At 42.5% G+C, this 15877-nt stretch overlaps 1 protein-coding gene across 2 annotated transcripts; it reads left to right on the plus strand.

The window, feature by feature from the left end:
* The first annotated feature begins 3683 nt into the window (after window positions 1-3683).
* depdc7a (DEP domain containing 7, paralog a) lies at window positions 3684-15218 on the plus strand. 2 transcript variants are annotated; one of them, XM_053419695.1, is made up of 9 exons: window positions 3684-3855; window positions 9783-10245; window positions 11667-11797; window positions 11901-12093; window positions 12941-13161; window positions 13339-13481; window positions 13562-13687; window positions 13954-14032; window positions 14140-15218. In XM_053419695.1, exons 2-9 carry the CDS (start codon window positions 9791-9793, stop codon window positions 14361-14363), a joined length of 1572 nt encoding a protein of 523 aa, XP_053275670.1. In that variant the 5' UTR covers window positions 3684-3855; window positions 9783-9790; the 3' UTR covers window positions 14364-15218. The 2 variants fall into 2 exon arrangements, with proteins under 2 accessions (XP_053275670.1, XP_053275663.1); XM_053419688.1 differs by lacking the exon at window positions 3684-3855 and adding an exon at window positions 4998-5102.
* The last annotated feature ends 659 nt before the right edge of the window (window positions 15219-15877 follow it).

The raw sequence follows: 15877 nt of genomic DNA on the forward strand, positions 1-15877 counted from the left end.
TTCATGAGTGTGGGTAATATGATGCAGATGCAACTAAAAATCAGGATCTAGTGAATTTAAATGTGGTTTCATAACTGTCGGACCGTGGCGGAGAAATACAATCTGCCCTTTTATGTCTAATCATGCCAAGCTCTTAAGAAATATTTAACCTTGTACCTAGAACACGCCTATCTAAATACTAATCATTCCCTTTGTTGTAGAAATGGAATGCACAGACACTTCTCTCTCTAAATTTTTTTTACAAGGAAGACTGTTGGATTTTAGAAATTATAGGATATGATTGTGTACCAGGGTTGTTTGGTACATATGATTCGTTCCTTTACACCATATTTCTTTTTAGGTATTTGAAGCATTTCGCTTTCAGGGACAACACTGAATTGTGAGAAGAGAGAGTGGGAAAGGGGTCAAAACATCTTCTGCAGGTGGATCCAAGCCTCTCTAAAACCAGATTTTATGGAAACCTCGGCTACTGTCCACTGTCTCTCGTGTTGGAGTGAACAAGAGGGGCTGGGACCCCATCATCCTTCAGGATATGTTTTTTCAAATGCCTCACTGATGTGTCCTGCTCAGAACTATACCTTACTGATTTGGTTGGGTTCCAGTTATTTGCTGGTAGGAGTGTGCAGTTGATATTGGCCTGTATCCCTCTGGGGGACGAGACAGCAGGGCAAAGGGAAACTTGTCGTGATTCTCGCCCACCGTGTTCTCATGACCAAACTATTCACTGTGAATGGGTGGCAGACATTGTGTCATCTGAAAGGCTCTTGGGCCTGTTGAATAAAATATGATTGTCCAGCCCGGCCGGCCACAATGCAAAAATTACTGGCAAACACCCCCTGTGGAACAAAACTACAAAAGTGTCTCTGTGCTGCAGCGACAGTTCTGTGAGGAAAGCCACTGTCCTCTGTCCTTTGGACTGGGAGGACACGGGGGTGGAGGACGGCCAGTGAGGCGAGCGATTGAGATTCCAGTACGGCCACGACTGGTCAGGACAGATACTGAACATCTGCTCTCCAGATGAAAAGCATCATGAATTTTAATGCAGTGCATCGTTGCATGTGTGGGAGAAAGACCGAGAGCACCCTCGAGGCAGCGTGAGGATGTGAGGAGGGCACAGAAACGGGACGCCTTCTGAAACACTCTGACAACTTATTGGTTTTGGAAATGCCCTCAACTGAGAGCTAGTGTGCTGTGTGGTGATGGTGCACTTTTAAAGCCATTTGTAAGCAGTCAAGTAGATAGTTACACAGCAGAACTCTGTGAAAGAGGAGAGTTTAGATTCCTCCTCAGTCTGGCAGCTGCTCACGTATCACATCCCACTGATGACTCCACATCTGGATCTGCGTATTTAGCAGTGGTGGGAAGTAGCTAAGCATTTACTCCAGAACTATATGTGCATATTCCTGGTTTAATTTGTGTCCCCTTTCTGTTGAGATTACTGTTGCTCAGGAAGTAAAGTGGGTCGTCCACTAACTAGAATGTCAGCGGTTTGATCCCTGGCTCCTCTGGTCTGCTTGCTGAGGTGTCCTTGGTCAAGACACTGAACCCCCAAGTGGCCCCAATGTGAATACACTGGCAAATGTAACTTGTGCTGCTCTGAGTGATGGATAAGACTAGAAAACTGATATAAATACAGTCTATTTACTTTTCACAACAAGCAGTGGAAGATCTATGATTTATCTAAATCGGGGCCATAAAGGGGACGATTAGTGGTCCAAACTGAATGTACTTTTACTGATTCAGGATAATTAATTCCTTGTTTTCTGCATGGCTTTGAGCACAGGGACAGGGGCACTTCTTGGGCCAATCAAATGTCCTCAAGTGCCCCCTTGGATCTGCCCTGGTTTCTCAGAATTTCAGTGAAAAGTTCTCTACCTGCGTGAGAACATTTCCTTCTTTTTTTTTAGAGAGAGCTACATCCTGGAGAAAATTCCTCAGAATATCATCATCATATTATTATCATAAGTGTAAACAAACTACTGCTTGGGATAACATTGTATGACCGATTGAAGGGGAAGTAAAAGGAAACGTGTGGGTCTTTCCAGGCATGTGGCGGAGAAAAAGGAGAGTAAATATTGCTTTGACCTTGCAGACGAGAGTTTGATTGTATTGACGAGAGGGCTTTCTCTTTTTCTTTTCTCTCTGTCTTTCTTTCTTTCTCTCTCTCTTTCTCTCTTCCCTTCTTTGTGTCACTGAAATGACACCTTCAGCTTTTTTGACCAGTTGACAAAATACCAGATCATCTGAATACTTCCTTCAGCTGAACACTTGTAAAACCAGTTTCAGCTCCAAACAAAGGCTTCGTCTCACTGTACCTTAAACCTGAAGGTACTGAGCTCAGAGGCGTGGCTTCGCTTTGTTATACGAAGATATGAGAACTGTATAAATATTAAAAAAAACGTCACCTATTGAAGCTGAGAAAAAAGAGCTAATCTGCTCATGTTTGTTCTGCTAAAACTTTCGTTGAGCTCTGATGAAGTCAAGGTTCAGGGGGGTTTATATAATGGTTCTTACTGTAAAGACGGGGGTTGGTCATGTGACTGAATTCAAATGAGTGACTTTAAAACTCACATATGGTATCATCAGTTTTTATGTAAGAGGTGTTTTCAACTGCCAATACAGAAATTAAAGATTTAGCGTTTTTTTTTTATTCTGGAGTATTTGATTTCTCATTTCCCTGCTGCTGACCCATACACGTGAAAACATTTTTAATTCAACAAGAACCTTTTCAGTTCTATCCTAAATGATTATTTTTGGGTGCATTTAAAGCCTTTATTCATTACCACCAGGAGAGAGATGCAACAAATGTCCCCGGCCCGACTCCATGGACACCACAGGTCAGGGTCAGCCTCTTGACCCTGCACCCATCTCTGTTTTGTAGTCTTACAGTGGTTGTGTAGCAGGAGCTGAGATATGTTCACTTCTAGTTTCCAGTGTGGGCCAAGCTCCAAATACACTGCATCCTACATTTCCCATAATGCAGCTTCAGCATCTTTCATAAGAACCCTCCTGCCTCTCAGATCCACCAAGGACTGAGTAGTATTTCATGTGTAAAATCAGTGGAGTCCCTCCTCATGTGCTGTATCGTAAGAGCAGAGGTTCCCAGATATTTCAGGCCCCCACCTTCAAAATAACTAATAGAGACAAGTATCCTGAGTGGTGGTTGATGAATACAAAGGGTATTGATTTGAGTTACTTTGTTTAAAAAGCTTGAATAGCACTCAGTAGAGAGCACACCTCCACCAAAGACCCAACGATTCTGCATCACCTTTCTCACATTCATTTGAATATAGCTCTAAAACCAGAAGATACGTTTAAAAAGAAAATCAGAGATCTATCTTTATTTTCATGGCTTTATTTTAAAGATATCTACTATTTGTAGTATTATTCATATTATTTAACATGCACTTGATTTTATTATTTGACTTCCTCGACCTCCCTCTGGTGTCTTGTGACCCTCCCAGGTGATGCCGACCTCTAGTTTTCACGTCTGCGCTGGTGAAACCTGCCTTGCTCAAGTCCATGACAGTATGTAATATTGTAACTATTCTCTCTAGGTCTTGACTCTGCTCTCTCACCTGGTGGGGAAAGAGCATTTTTCTAAAGAAGAGGTGAAGAGGACTGCCAACAAACCGGTTTGTCCCAGTTACACGCCTCACCCGCTGCATGCCTGTGCCTCATGATCATAATAGCTGTCTTCCTTTCAGTCTCACTCTGAGCCGGTGGCCGACTTTGGCTTCACAGTGTCGACTTACTGCTTCTCCCTCGTCGGATTATACCTCAAGGAAGACGGAAGGCTCCAGGTGCGAGGCCAGGTTCAGGAAATCGGTGTTATTACACCACAGCTCATGTGAGGTGAGGAGGTGTTGTTTGTGAATAAACGATGACTGCTGGGTTAAGATCAGGGCTGCTGCTGATCATGAGGCACCTGCAGTCATGTGACACAAAATAGGAAAAGGAAACAGTTGGTTTTAGGGTCTCTGTGAGATTTTTCCTTTTTTATTTCTAAATACTGTGATTTGGAGAAGACTGTGTATACATTGGTGAACGTTATATCGGGTTGTGGTGGACAGGTAGGAGCTAGCAGAGTGGAGGGGGTCTGGTTGTGGAGGGACTGCAGAATGGAGCATGCTCTTTATAAGAAGATGAACACACATAGCAGGTGATGGTGTGTTGTTCTCTCTGAGGAGGAATCCAGAGCTGACTGTATATTTCTGAGGTGACATTTTTGACTTTGGTTGTTATTTTGTATCTTAGAAATTATTTTTCTTGATTTCTCATAGGTTGTGATGTGACAACTCCTCTCCTATCCCCCTTTTCCTTACCTCTTCTTTCCTCACCTCCCCTCTACACTTCTTTCCTGCCTCTTCTTTACTCTCCTTTCCTTTCCTATCCACTTCTTTCCTCTCTTCACCTCTTCTTTTCTCTCCTCCCCTTTTCGTTCCTCTCATCACCTCTTCTTTTCTCTCCTCACCTCTTCTTTCCTCTCCTCACCTTTTCTTTCCTCTTTCCTCTTTCCTCTTTCCTCTTTCCTCTTTCCTCTTTCCTCTTACTTCTCCTCTCCTCAGTTAAACATTCCTGTTCTTTATCAGATCAGATTTACTAACAATGTGTGCTGTAGAAGTGGGTAAGAGAAAGGTTGTTTCCTGACAGTTTAACTTGACATCGAATTTGAAAATATCGAACTTTGAATATGAAACTCTAAATTAGTTTATTTTTCTCATAGATTAATATTCCCCTGACACGTGTTTTCATGTGTTAAAGAAAAATGACCTGGGCCATGATTTGGAAATTAAACCTCTCCTGGAATTTTTTTTTTTTTTATCGAGCGAGCTGTAACTACAGTCTCAGCTATAGAAACTGTAGTGTGATAGTTGATAAACACTGAGACGCTCACTATCAGGCTGAAGGAGGCGGGGCTGTGATTGGCATGAATAATGTATCGCAGTGGGAGGGGACGGTTTCGGTGGCTGACTCTAGTGCTGAGCTGCGTGCGTCACGTCGGGACTTGCAGAGCATGGACGGGATCTGACAGAGAGTGTGTGCGAGCGTGTGTGTGTGTATGTAGAGACTGGAGGAAGTCTGAATGCACCGATCACCAGGTAATACAACTTTATTGATCAAATATATAGATGTTGCTGCTATCTGCTTGTAATTGGGATATTTACTTTAACTTTTTAACGTGTTGAAATGGTTTGGATTTGGCTGAGACTCTCGGCTGTGAGTAGAAATGTAAGGTGCCATTTGGGACTTTTGGTGACAGGCTGCTATTTGTTATAGAAAGGGAAGTATATCAGGCACTATTATATTACTTTCTCATTTAAAAGTGGATGTAAATTCACTGTGTTTTTCAAATATGTCCCGAATGTTTATCTCGCCTTTCTTTCGCCATGTTGTCATATTTTCTATAAGTATAACAACAGCATTAGGAGGCAAATTTGATAAAGATTTCATACTACATTTGACTATATAATTAAGATCACTTATGGACAAATCTATGAACCTAGATAACCGAGTGCCGTGACATTCAGCGTGCTGGGTGCAGAGTCAGCAGCCTGCAGCCTGCAGCAGTGTTATGTGAAAACACAGGTAGAACAGGGTCATCGTCATCACCATGTGTATCTTTCCACCACACACACACACACTGAGCACTCACTGGGGATGTGAGGGCTCAGATTCATGAGGGCCCACGAGCCCCTCGACTTCCACCGTGTTTCTGAGGCTCGATCTGTTAATCTCACCAGTCTGAGCGTGTTGAGGGGAATGAAGGGATCTGCCACAGGCTGTTAACCACGACCTGCTGCTGCCATTGGTCCAGCAGGGCCCCAGTGCGTTTTTTTCCTCCATCGTTTGAAATCCTCACCTGTGCATACTGCAGGTTAGACAGGGGCTTCATGCCAAATGTGATCAGTCTCTGCAAAGTGGACAATTTGAACGTTGTTACCTTCTCAGATATGATCTCCGGGAAATGTCCAAACAATTGGACCTGGACTTTCTCCGGATTTTGCCTTGACACACGATCAACGCAGCGACTCGTTCTTCTCTTCCTGATATATTTGTATAGTTTCTCTCTTTTTTTCTTCTGTTTTGCGTCCATCCCGTGTTAGCAATGTCATGACTCTGCCCACTGGCTGGCGTGACTCTACTGGAGGATCTCCTGCTGTTTTCCCACATGGGCTCATTCTGAACGTATCCATTTTAATGCTAGGGGGCCTACAGGAGAAACTCAGGACGTCCGCAGCCTCTCGCTCGGATATTTGCTTTCTCTCATAAACCATTTTCAGACACGACATCCGGGGAAAGGTCCGTAGAATTGTGTCCGGACTAAATTCGGACTTTACCTTACACACATGAGAAGCAGAAGAAAATTCTCCGTTCAGACTCATTCACAACAACACATTCACAACAACACAATTCTCCGGAGCATTCAGACGAGGGGTGTTGCAGCAGGTAGAGTCAGGTCATAACGTATGAATTCCGCTGCAGAGATCACATGTTTTTCTTAAGAGCACAATATCATTTTCGACATTTTCGACAAAAAATCTCTTGACATCTTCGTCTGTGTCTACTACATGTATTGCGCTGCTTTTTCATCCAGAGATATTGGTTTTCTTTTTGTATTTTGTGTTAAAAATTTGTAAAGTGGTAAAATTGACTCGATGGCCACAATGTAGAGGATGAGGTAAACTTACACAGAGCATGTAAAAAATTACCTTTATTTTGTATATAATTTAGCTTTAAATCATGTTAAAATCAAATATAGCTTTCATGTATTTTAAATGATGTTAGACACAGGCTACCAAACAAACATGGGAAATAATAGGATTGCATAATTAAGTAATTACACATAATTTTTTTTAAATTAATGTCATCAAGTGCGTTTGCTTAATTTGTTAACATTAATTTGAACATGCTTGATTTATTTGTTTTATTACTAGTTGAAGTATTAACGTTGGTAAACACCTCCCTGTTTTCAGTGTACAAGCAACTTTAAAATGACATCAACACATGCCTTTACTATTACCAGGGTGTGTGCGTACAAGTTATAACTCGTTGATAAAAGCAGCTTTAGATGTATATATACTGCATAAACACAGCTTGCCTAACAAGACGCTGAAAATCAGTTTCTGGCGAATGATTTCTTTTTGGCACGACACATCTTGGTAAATATCACTCCCATGTGTTTGAGTTGCAACCACCATGTTCACAGGGGAGGAGATTCCCGTGTGTGTCTGTGTTTGTGCTCCCTCTGCGGTTATTTACCCACTCTGATGAGTGCAAACACCCGCTGCACTGGTGTACCTCACTGAACCACATGCATTGTGCCACCATAGTCTGTCTATCTGTGGGGTAGATCCTTTTTATTTTTCGCGCCAAAGTCCCGGTGAAGGAGCCTGGCGTCAGCTATGCAAACTGGCCTCAAATCTCTGGCTGGTGAATGCAACCAGAGGTGACAGAGCAAAGCCGGGTTCCCAGGATTGTTGTGACCCACACCTGACCTTCCACTTCTTCTTTTTTTCTCTTTAAACCTTTTGAACAAGCATTAATGGATATTGATCAGATCCGGATTTATTGTGTGACTGGTAATCCCGGCCTCCTGGTGGGATGCTCCAGATGGCCCTGCCCTAACTCCACTTCAAGGATTTCATTCTGATAATTAAGTTTTTCCTGCTAATTGGTCCAAAAGTATTTTACTTCGGTGATATTCTGCATTTTAGTAAGTTTAAAATGATACATTGACTAATGGACTTCTTCTTCCATTTATTCTAAGGATGCATTTTCAAACTTGAGTTCCTTAAAGCTTGGAATGCAATACTTTAATGATTTGTGTCACCAGATTATATTTTTTTCTGATTCCTATAACTGATGCAAACAGCTGATGTGTGTTTTTGCTCCAGCCTCTGTTGTTCTTCCCTGATTTGCAAATTCCCAGTTCGGGACCATTCTCCCTCCCAGAGGGACGCACAGTTTGACTTAGATGTATCTCATTAATCAGTAGATCACCATCACATCTTCCTCTCCTCCCATCGTGAGCTGTTTGTAGTTTTTCTCGAAACGAGTGGGTAAACATATGCTCGAAGCTGTAACACCCCCCGGGTGTTTTGTTGTCACATTTTACAGATGGGTCAGTAATTGTATTTGTCATGTTGTGTTATCGGCCTGGCTGCTGCTGCTGTCGGTGCCTGATTTATGGCCCCTGGCTACGGTGAATCTCTCAGATCCTCTCCGTTGCATTTGCTCAACAGGCTTTAAAATGCCTCCCGTTGTGAGATGAAAAGCCACAGTAACATCTCGCCAAAGGACGGCCCTCATCTGCTGTCATCGGTCCGGCTTGGCTTACGGTGAATGCCGCAAATCCTACAAAGACCTATATCAAACACCGACTGGCAGATGAAATATGCTGAGAAAGTGTGTTTAGTGTTTCAGCCTTTGAGTGCATGGGCCATGTACTGCTTTACTTGCCTGTAACGCAGCCCGGCAGTACAGCAGGAACACACGATTGTATCTCCAGTGGGAGAACGCTCACAGTGTGATCATTGTCTTTGTTTCCTTGTGAGATTGAGTGGAGCAGGAAGTGTGTAACGATTGCATAAGAAAATCAGGCACATTTGATGCTTCTGTTTTCTTAAACTTACAGCGAGTGACTCTGCAATTCTCTGAACACCCGTCTATTGTGAACGCCAACTGACGTCAGAACTCTGATTGTGGGAGATCTAAACATGCATGTCTGCTCTCCGCATCATATTTTTTCCAGAGAGATTTGAAACGGGGTTGAATCTTCAGCCGGACCGTCACGGGGCTCACTCACAACAACGAGGGCCGCACCCTTCGTCTCACGTGGTATCTCAGCCCAATAACAATAGACAAGATAATATGCGGGAATCATTTGTGTCTCCGACCACAGTTACACAACAATTACTTCCTCTAAATACACAGACTGCGGTATTTGCTTCTTAAGTGTTAATCGTGTTAATCAAATTAAAAGTAAGCTCGTCAATACTCAGTGCACAAGCGTGCCTCCTCAAAAGAGGATTTGGGTCCGGCTGCTCCCCCCCTCCATTAGATTGCATTGATCCCGGACCTTTAGCCGTCACACCCACGTACATTAACGGAAATTTGAATTCTAAGTATGCGACATTACACAGAGGACAGGGAGTGTGTGTTCGGTGCAGACAGAAAGCATCGTTCTCTGCAGACTCAGACAATAGACAAAGCTGAGAAAGTCAATTGTGGAATAACAAGTGGATCGCCAACAGGATGAGTGATTAGGAGAGTTGAGTTGGTTGTGAAGGGGTTTTATGGCGTCTGCCTGTGGAGGCAAATGGGTGGTGTTGTAAAGTTCCCCTAATGTGCGCAGTATGTGTGGCTGTATATGCTCTTTATATACGTGTGTACATATATATGAATGTCCCTCACAATTTCCCAGAGCCCGAGTTATGTCCTCCAGTCTGACCTACAACAATCGTTGAATCAAATTTCCAGACGTAAAACCCACAGAAGTATCTGTCAGATTTTCTTGATGAATAACTTAAATGATTAACCTATTTTAAAATGCACAGTCAATTGTAGCTTTTCCCTTTTCTGTTTATTGACTAATTTGTTAGTCCTCTCATCCGCTTCATCGAAATCTGTGCCGCAAATAACTTGTGCATCTTGTGAACTGGAATTATGAAATGTGAAGGAATCTCATTATTTTCCCGGCTGATTTATGACTTTTATCTATTCTATTCCTCCACCTGCCAACGTCCATCCACTCATCCTCTCTTCTCCTCCTCCATCAGGACAAGTCATGGCTGGGAAGCCTTTCCGGGCCACCTACATCTGGAGCAGCATCATCTCCAATCTCCACACTCAGGTGGAGGTCAAGCGCCGGCGCCACAACCTCAAGTCCTACCAAGACTGCTTCCTGGGCTCGGACGCCGTGGATGTGGTGCTGGCACACATCACCCTGAACCGCTTCTTCGGCGATGAGGGCGTGCCCCGCTACAAGGCCGTCCGTCTCTGCCAGGCCCTGATGGACTCGAGGGTGTTCGAGCCGGTGGGAATTAAAGTGTTTGGGAAGGAGAAGAAGCGAGCGACGTTTGAGGACAGTAGTTTCAGTTTGTACAGGTTCCTGAGCCCGACCACCACCTCCTCATCATCGCTGGCCGACGTCAACTCTCACTCCACCAGCACCATCGAGAGCGGCTATGACTCACCGAGCATGAACAGGAACAAGAACAGCTATAGTCCATCACATGAAAGGTACAGACTCTTGTCACAACATCTTCAGATCCCATTTTTGATTCGCTTTGTTCTCCGTCCTCCTGATAGCCGGAGCTAATCCCACATCCAGCGTGGCCTCTGAAAACTAGTGAAGCATGACATGTGACTCTTGAACTGCCATCATGTAGTCATGTTTTGATACTATTCACTTCCAGTAACCCTTTCGTCTCGGTGTGTTTCTATTGGAGTTTGTTTAACAGGATTTCACAAAAACTACTAAACCAACTTTATTGAAACTTGGTGGAGGTTTCCTTTAAGTTGTTTTTGTTGGAGCTGATTTGATTAAAGGGATGGATCTACTTTCTTTAATCTTGCATGATAGTGCGCTCACCTCGGCAGGACTATGAGCTCCCTCCGAGTGTCCTTCTAGTCACCAGTTTGGCAATTTTCATTTGAAACAACAGAAGAATTAACAAAATATTAAAAGAAAGTTGTGAAAGTTAAATCAAGAGTCCATTGTCAATATGCTTAATAAGATGATAGCACTAGCAGCTAGCTGATTTAGCTTAGCACAAAGGGGAAATAGGGAGAAACTAGCTTGGTAACAAAGGCGACAAATCCACTTGAAAGCGCCACTAAAGATAACAAGCTAAAATGTTGTGTTTCACTTTTTTGCAACCCCGAAACTTAAGCATGAAAGTTGAAAACTGATCCTCAAAGTTTTCATTTTCCCAGAATTTAGGTTTTGATCAGTTATTTGATGCTGCAAAACTGAAAGGAAATGATGAAAAGTTCTGATAACTGAATCTAACTCGTGATTGGTTGAGCGGATGTAATGGCTCGCTACTGTGACTCCATCCACTGATCACTACTGTGCTGACTTTGGCTGTTATATATTATATTCTATATATTTTATAATATACATTAAGCGTATTGAAAATTAAATCAATAAAGTCAAACTCTTCCTTTAAACTCAGGCGATTCTCTTTCACTTAAAAGAGTGAAGTTGTGTGTTGGGGGGGAGGGGGGGGGGGGGGCTGTAGAGCTCTGTGCAAAGACAGGCTTTATTGATGAGGGGCGAACACATGGCCAGCACTTTCTGTTTGTTCCCCTTTTGATCCGATGTTGTTGTAAGAGTGACAGCACCAGGCCCCACCAGAGAGAGTCGGATGGGCCTAATGGCAGATGAAAGAGGAGCCATGTGCTCAAACAGTTTAAATGAGGCTTCTGTTGTTCGCAGCATTGGGCCCAGTCAGGGCTTCACTGGGATAATTCAAAGTAAACGGAGAAGGAAACAAATCGTCACATGTCTTATTTAATGTCCATCAGAGATTGTTTGATGCTGGAAATTGAGCATTTATTTTGTCAGATATAAAGCGAGTCACAGGTCCTAGACAACCTTCAGCATTTCTTTCTTTCCCTAACTTCCCACTGATTGCTGTTGTTTTATGACTCTTCAGACACGAGGTGCTGGGCTACTCCACCCACTCCCCTGTTAACACGGACAATTCACTGGAGGACGTGCTGGGAAACCTCAACCTGAGCTCGACTGTCACCCCCCAGATGATGAACCTCGGCCTCTCGCAAGAGTGTAAGTCGTCCCTGATGAGACACAGGAGAGTGTGACGTGAAAACACAGGACAGGCTCTGTGTTCCTTTGACCCTTAATGACATTTAGCTCTGTGTTTTCACAGTGGTGTATGAGGTGTGGCACCAGCAGGCTGTGTTCAGGCTGTTGCAGCTGGTAGAGCTCCCCCTGCTGGAGAACCTGTTGGAGGGCAAGGACGCATCTCGGCCTCCGCTGCACGCTATGGACAGTGACCCGGACCTGTTGTATACATCGAGCTACCTGGATCGAGAGGTCCTCAAGGCTTTCAGTGAAGCCCAGTGAGTCCTTTAACAGCTTGAACATATTTATTATCATCTGTCCTTATTAACTGTTTTAGACAACTGCTTCACAGCTAATTGTGTCACGAGTGTATATATATATATTGAGTATTTATATATTTAGGGACATTTGACTTTAAGATTTGCTGACTTGTGTATGCGTAGTTACTAATTAAAGGGAGATAAAGATGTTTAATACAAAAACACATGATCGGTATAAAAAAAACTTAATTTTACATATAATAATGATCCAATAGTATAACAATATAAACCTGACAGGGGCCATTCTGTTTCATGTGTACTTAATGTGTAGGTTTGAGTCGTACACATCGATTTATATCTCCTACTTCTATACAAATACTTAGATCCAAGACGGCACGAGTTTTCACTCTTAACTCATATCTATCTATCTATCTATCTATCTATCTATCTATCTATCTATCTATCTATCTATCTATCTATCTATCTATCTATCTATCTATCTATCTATCTATCTATCTATCTATCTATCTATCTATCTATCTATCTATCTATCTATCTATCTATCTATCTGTCTATCTATCTATCTATCTATCTATCTATCTATCTATCTATCTATCTATCTATCTATCTATCTATCTATCTATCTATCTCTTATCATGTTGCAATGCTTCTTATACCAATAATTATGTGTAACTTACATCCATACCAAATCATTTCATTTAGATGTATTTTTACCTGCAAATGACAAAATCTATGTTGCATTACTGGAAGCAGTCAAGCTCACTAAATATCCAAAGCTAACTTGACCCTCCCTCTCCCTCTCCCTCTCTCTCTCCCTCTTCCTCTCCCTCTCCGTCTCCCACAGGGCCGATGAGTGGATGTCAGGGGCCGTGGACTGTCTGGAGTTCCTGCCCGATGAACTGGTGGTGGAGGTCAGCCGAGGTTTGGCCGGTTGCTCAAACGACTTGCTCCAGAGTAAGAAGCTGCTCTACGAGGTGCTGGCTCAGCATTATGGACACACACAGCAGCCGCCGCTGCTCAGCAACCACGTTTTTGACATCCACTCGGGCATCTCGGAGCTACTCGGTGAGTGAGGGGGCTGGTTCAGTGTTGGTGTGAGGCTTTTATGAAGATGATGCACAAGAGCAGGGTTCTATACATTTTCATGTACAGGATTGTCCTGGCCGTGTCACTCTAAACATGAAGGCTGCTTGTCTCTTGTGCAGCATTTTCATCCTCGTGTTTCCTTTGGTCTGTTTTCAGTGAACGGCAAGCGGGAGCAGGCTCTGGAGGCTCTGCAGCTGAGCCTGAAGCTGCAGGACTCTCGCAGCAGGGAGGAGCTTCGCAGACTCCTGAGATTCATGGCCACTGCAGCCAGACTAAAGGAGGTCAAACTGCACAAAGAGGTGAGAGCTTAAGCGCGTCTTGTGTGTGTCTGCAGATGTGTCTGTTAGATCTTTGTTAACCCTAAACCTTTCCCCGTCAGATTGAGAACAGAATGGCGGTGAAAAGGTCTTTCTCAAGTGCCATCGTCTACAGCAGGAGACTCCCCAAAGGAAAGGTGGACTTGATGGTTCTGTTCATGATGGATAACCACTGCGACCTTTTCAAAGTGAGCGCTACTCATTTACTGTGTGTATGTGAACGTGTGGAGACACGTCACAATCAACGATCCGCAAAAGACCTCAGGCACAGGGAGGGAAAAATGCTGTGTACACAGGATGTTCAGAAGAAGGCTTGCAACCAATCAGACATCAGATATTTATAATTCAATCTGACTAAATAAAATAATAATTCAATTCAACACAATTGTATTCATATTGATTTGGATCTTTCAGTCAGAGTTTTAACATGTTTTTTCTCTCTCTTTTCCACCAGATTCCTGTTTCTCTGCACAAGATGGTGAGCGACAGAATCACAAACATTGTAAAAGGGAAAGATCCAGACATGATAACAGGTTTGCACAGGTTTCGTTTACCTCCATTTTAGTAGAAATCCCTTTGCTTTAGAAAAAGATTTTCTTCTTTCATTTCATTTTTTTTTCTCCACCTCTCTTCACTGCAGGAACGACGTTCTGCACAAGGTTGAGCCCCAAGGCCTTTTCAGAAAACACACAAAAAACCACGAAAGAGGAGCTTTGGTCTTTACTGAGGACGATCCACGAGAACCCGGAACTCTCCATCAAAGACAAGAGACGGCTGCTGGGACAGTTTTACAAAGGCCATCCGGAGATATTTGTTCAGTATTTTGGAAATAGATTGTCCAGTATCAACATGTTGCTACGGTAAAAAATGTATATAAAAAAAAAGGTCATGTATTATAATGTAAAAGGATAAACATGTAAAAAGAGGAGCTGATGTGAAGATTGGTGGTATAGTGAATATTAGTCGGCATGTAAATATTTAAAGCTGCTGAAAAGAATGTGAAGTTTGAATCGATACTCTTAATAAGCTGCAATATTTAAGGACATATTTACTTGTCTTATATTTTAGATATTTATTTGGTGCAGGACACTAACATGAAATGTACGTGAAACTGTTACTTTTCCAGAATGACAAAATGGAATCTTGCATTATTTTTTATTATACGCACTGCGATGCGTCTTGATGGCGTTTTTGCTTCTGCAGCCGGTTAGGATAAGTCTGCACAGGACTTTTACATGGACATATTCTTTGTGCTATTGCAATAGGAGCAGTGTTAGCAATTCAAAAAAGAAAACATGCCTGTTCATATGGTTTGTGGAGCCATGTGATGGAAATTTGAAAGTCTGATGATGTGCTGTTGCAAACAGTCAGAGACATTCAGGAGAATCATCCCTCTGGGCTTTTGTGTTTGTTGCTACAAAACAGATGTCAGCTAGTTTTTTTTTTTTCTTTCTTTCTTTTTGAATGAAAACCCTTTGCTGCATGTCCAAGTTTCTGTTTTAAATGTTTTTGTACACACACACACACACACACACACACACACTCACACTATAAGGTGATAAAACATGCCTGGACTACCTTTAAACCACACACACACAACTTAATAACTTATAAAATTCAGCTGGACATGTCAAAAAGTCATACATGTAAGTTGAGCTTTTTTCCCATTGTAGAAACCCAATGTGTATTGTCTGATTAAAAGAGAACAATGTCCACAAATGTTCCTGGTCGTGAGATATTTTGCAGAACTTTATGCTCTAACACAAGAAGAGCTGTGGACATGGCCTTTTCTGTGAAATGCGTTTACCACCAGTCGTCACCTTATGTGGACACAAATGAATCAATGTATGTGAAACACTCAGAACGCACACACGTTCATACAGTTAAAAGATAGTGAACGCATGCGTCCCAGACCACCTCCAAATGTGGTCTGAGATCAGATTTCAGATCTCAGACCTTCACACCTGTTCTCTCTCCCCCTGTGGTCTGATCACTCAGGACGGATCACCAGGTCTGAACGGGATCTGAGACTGGCACAGCTGCTTTTGTTGTGCTATCGAGGTTCTCATGCTAATATCCAGGGCAATGTTGAAGCCCTAGGCGAGATTTCAAATTGGCGCCCCCCAACATACGCACGCAACTGTAAACAGATGCACACACAGGCAGACAAATTTGTAAGCTATTAAAAACAATACAAATATATTATAAAAAATATAAAAAGAGTCCTATACTGATAGCATATCATGTCATGTCGACACAAATAAACATTAATGATGTCCACAATCGGGGTGATTCTTGCCTCTATGTTAATTTAAATTAATTAAATATGAAAACAGAAAAAATTTTAATATAAAATAAAATAAATATTAAAAAAAAGG

The sequence above is a fragment of the Pleuronectes platessa genome, chromosome 1 (genome assembly GCF_947347685.1).
Source record: "Pleuronectes platessa chromosome 1, fPlePla1.1, whole genome shotgun sequence".
NCBI classification, from domain to species: domain Eukaryota; kingdom Metazoa; phylum Chordata; class Actinopteri; order Pleuronectiformes; family Pleuronectidae; genus Pleuronectes; species Pleuronectes platessa.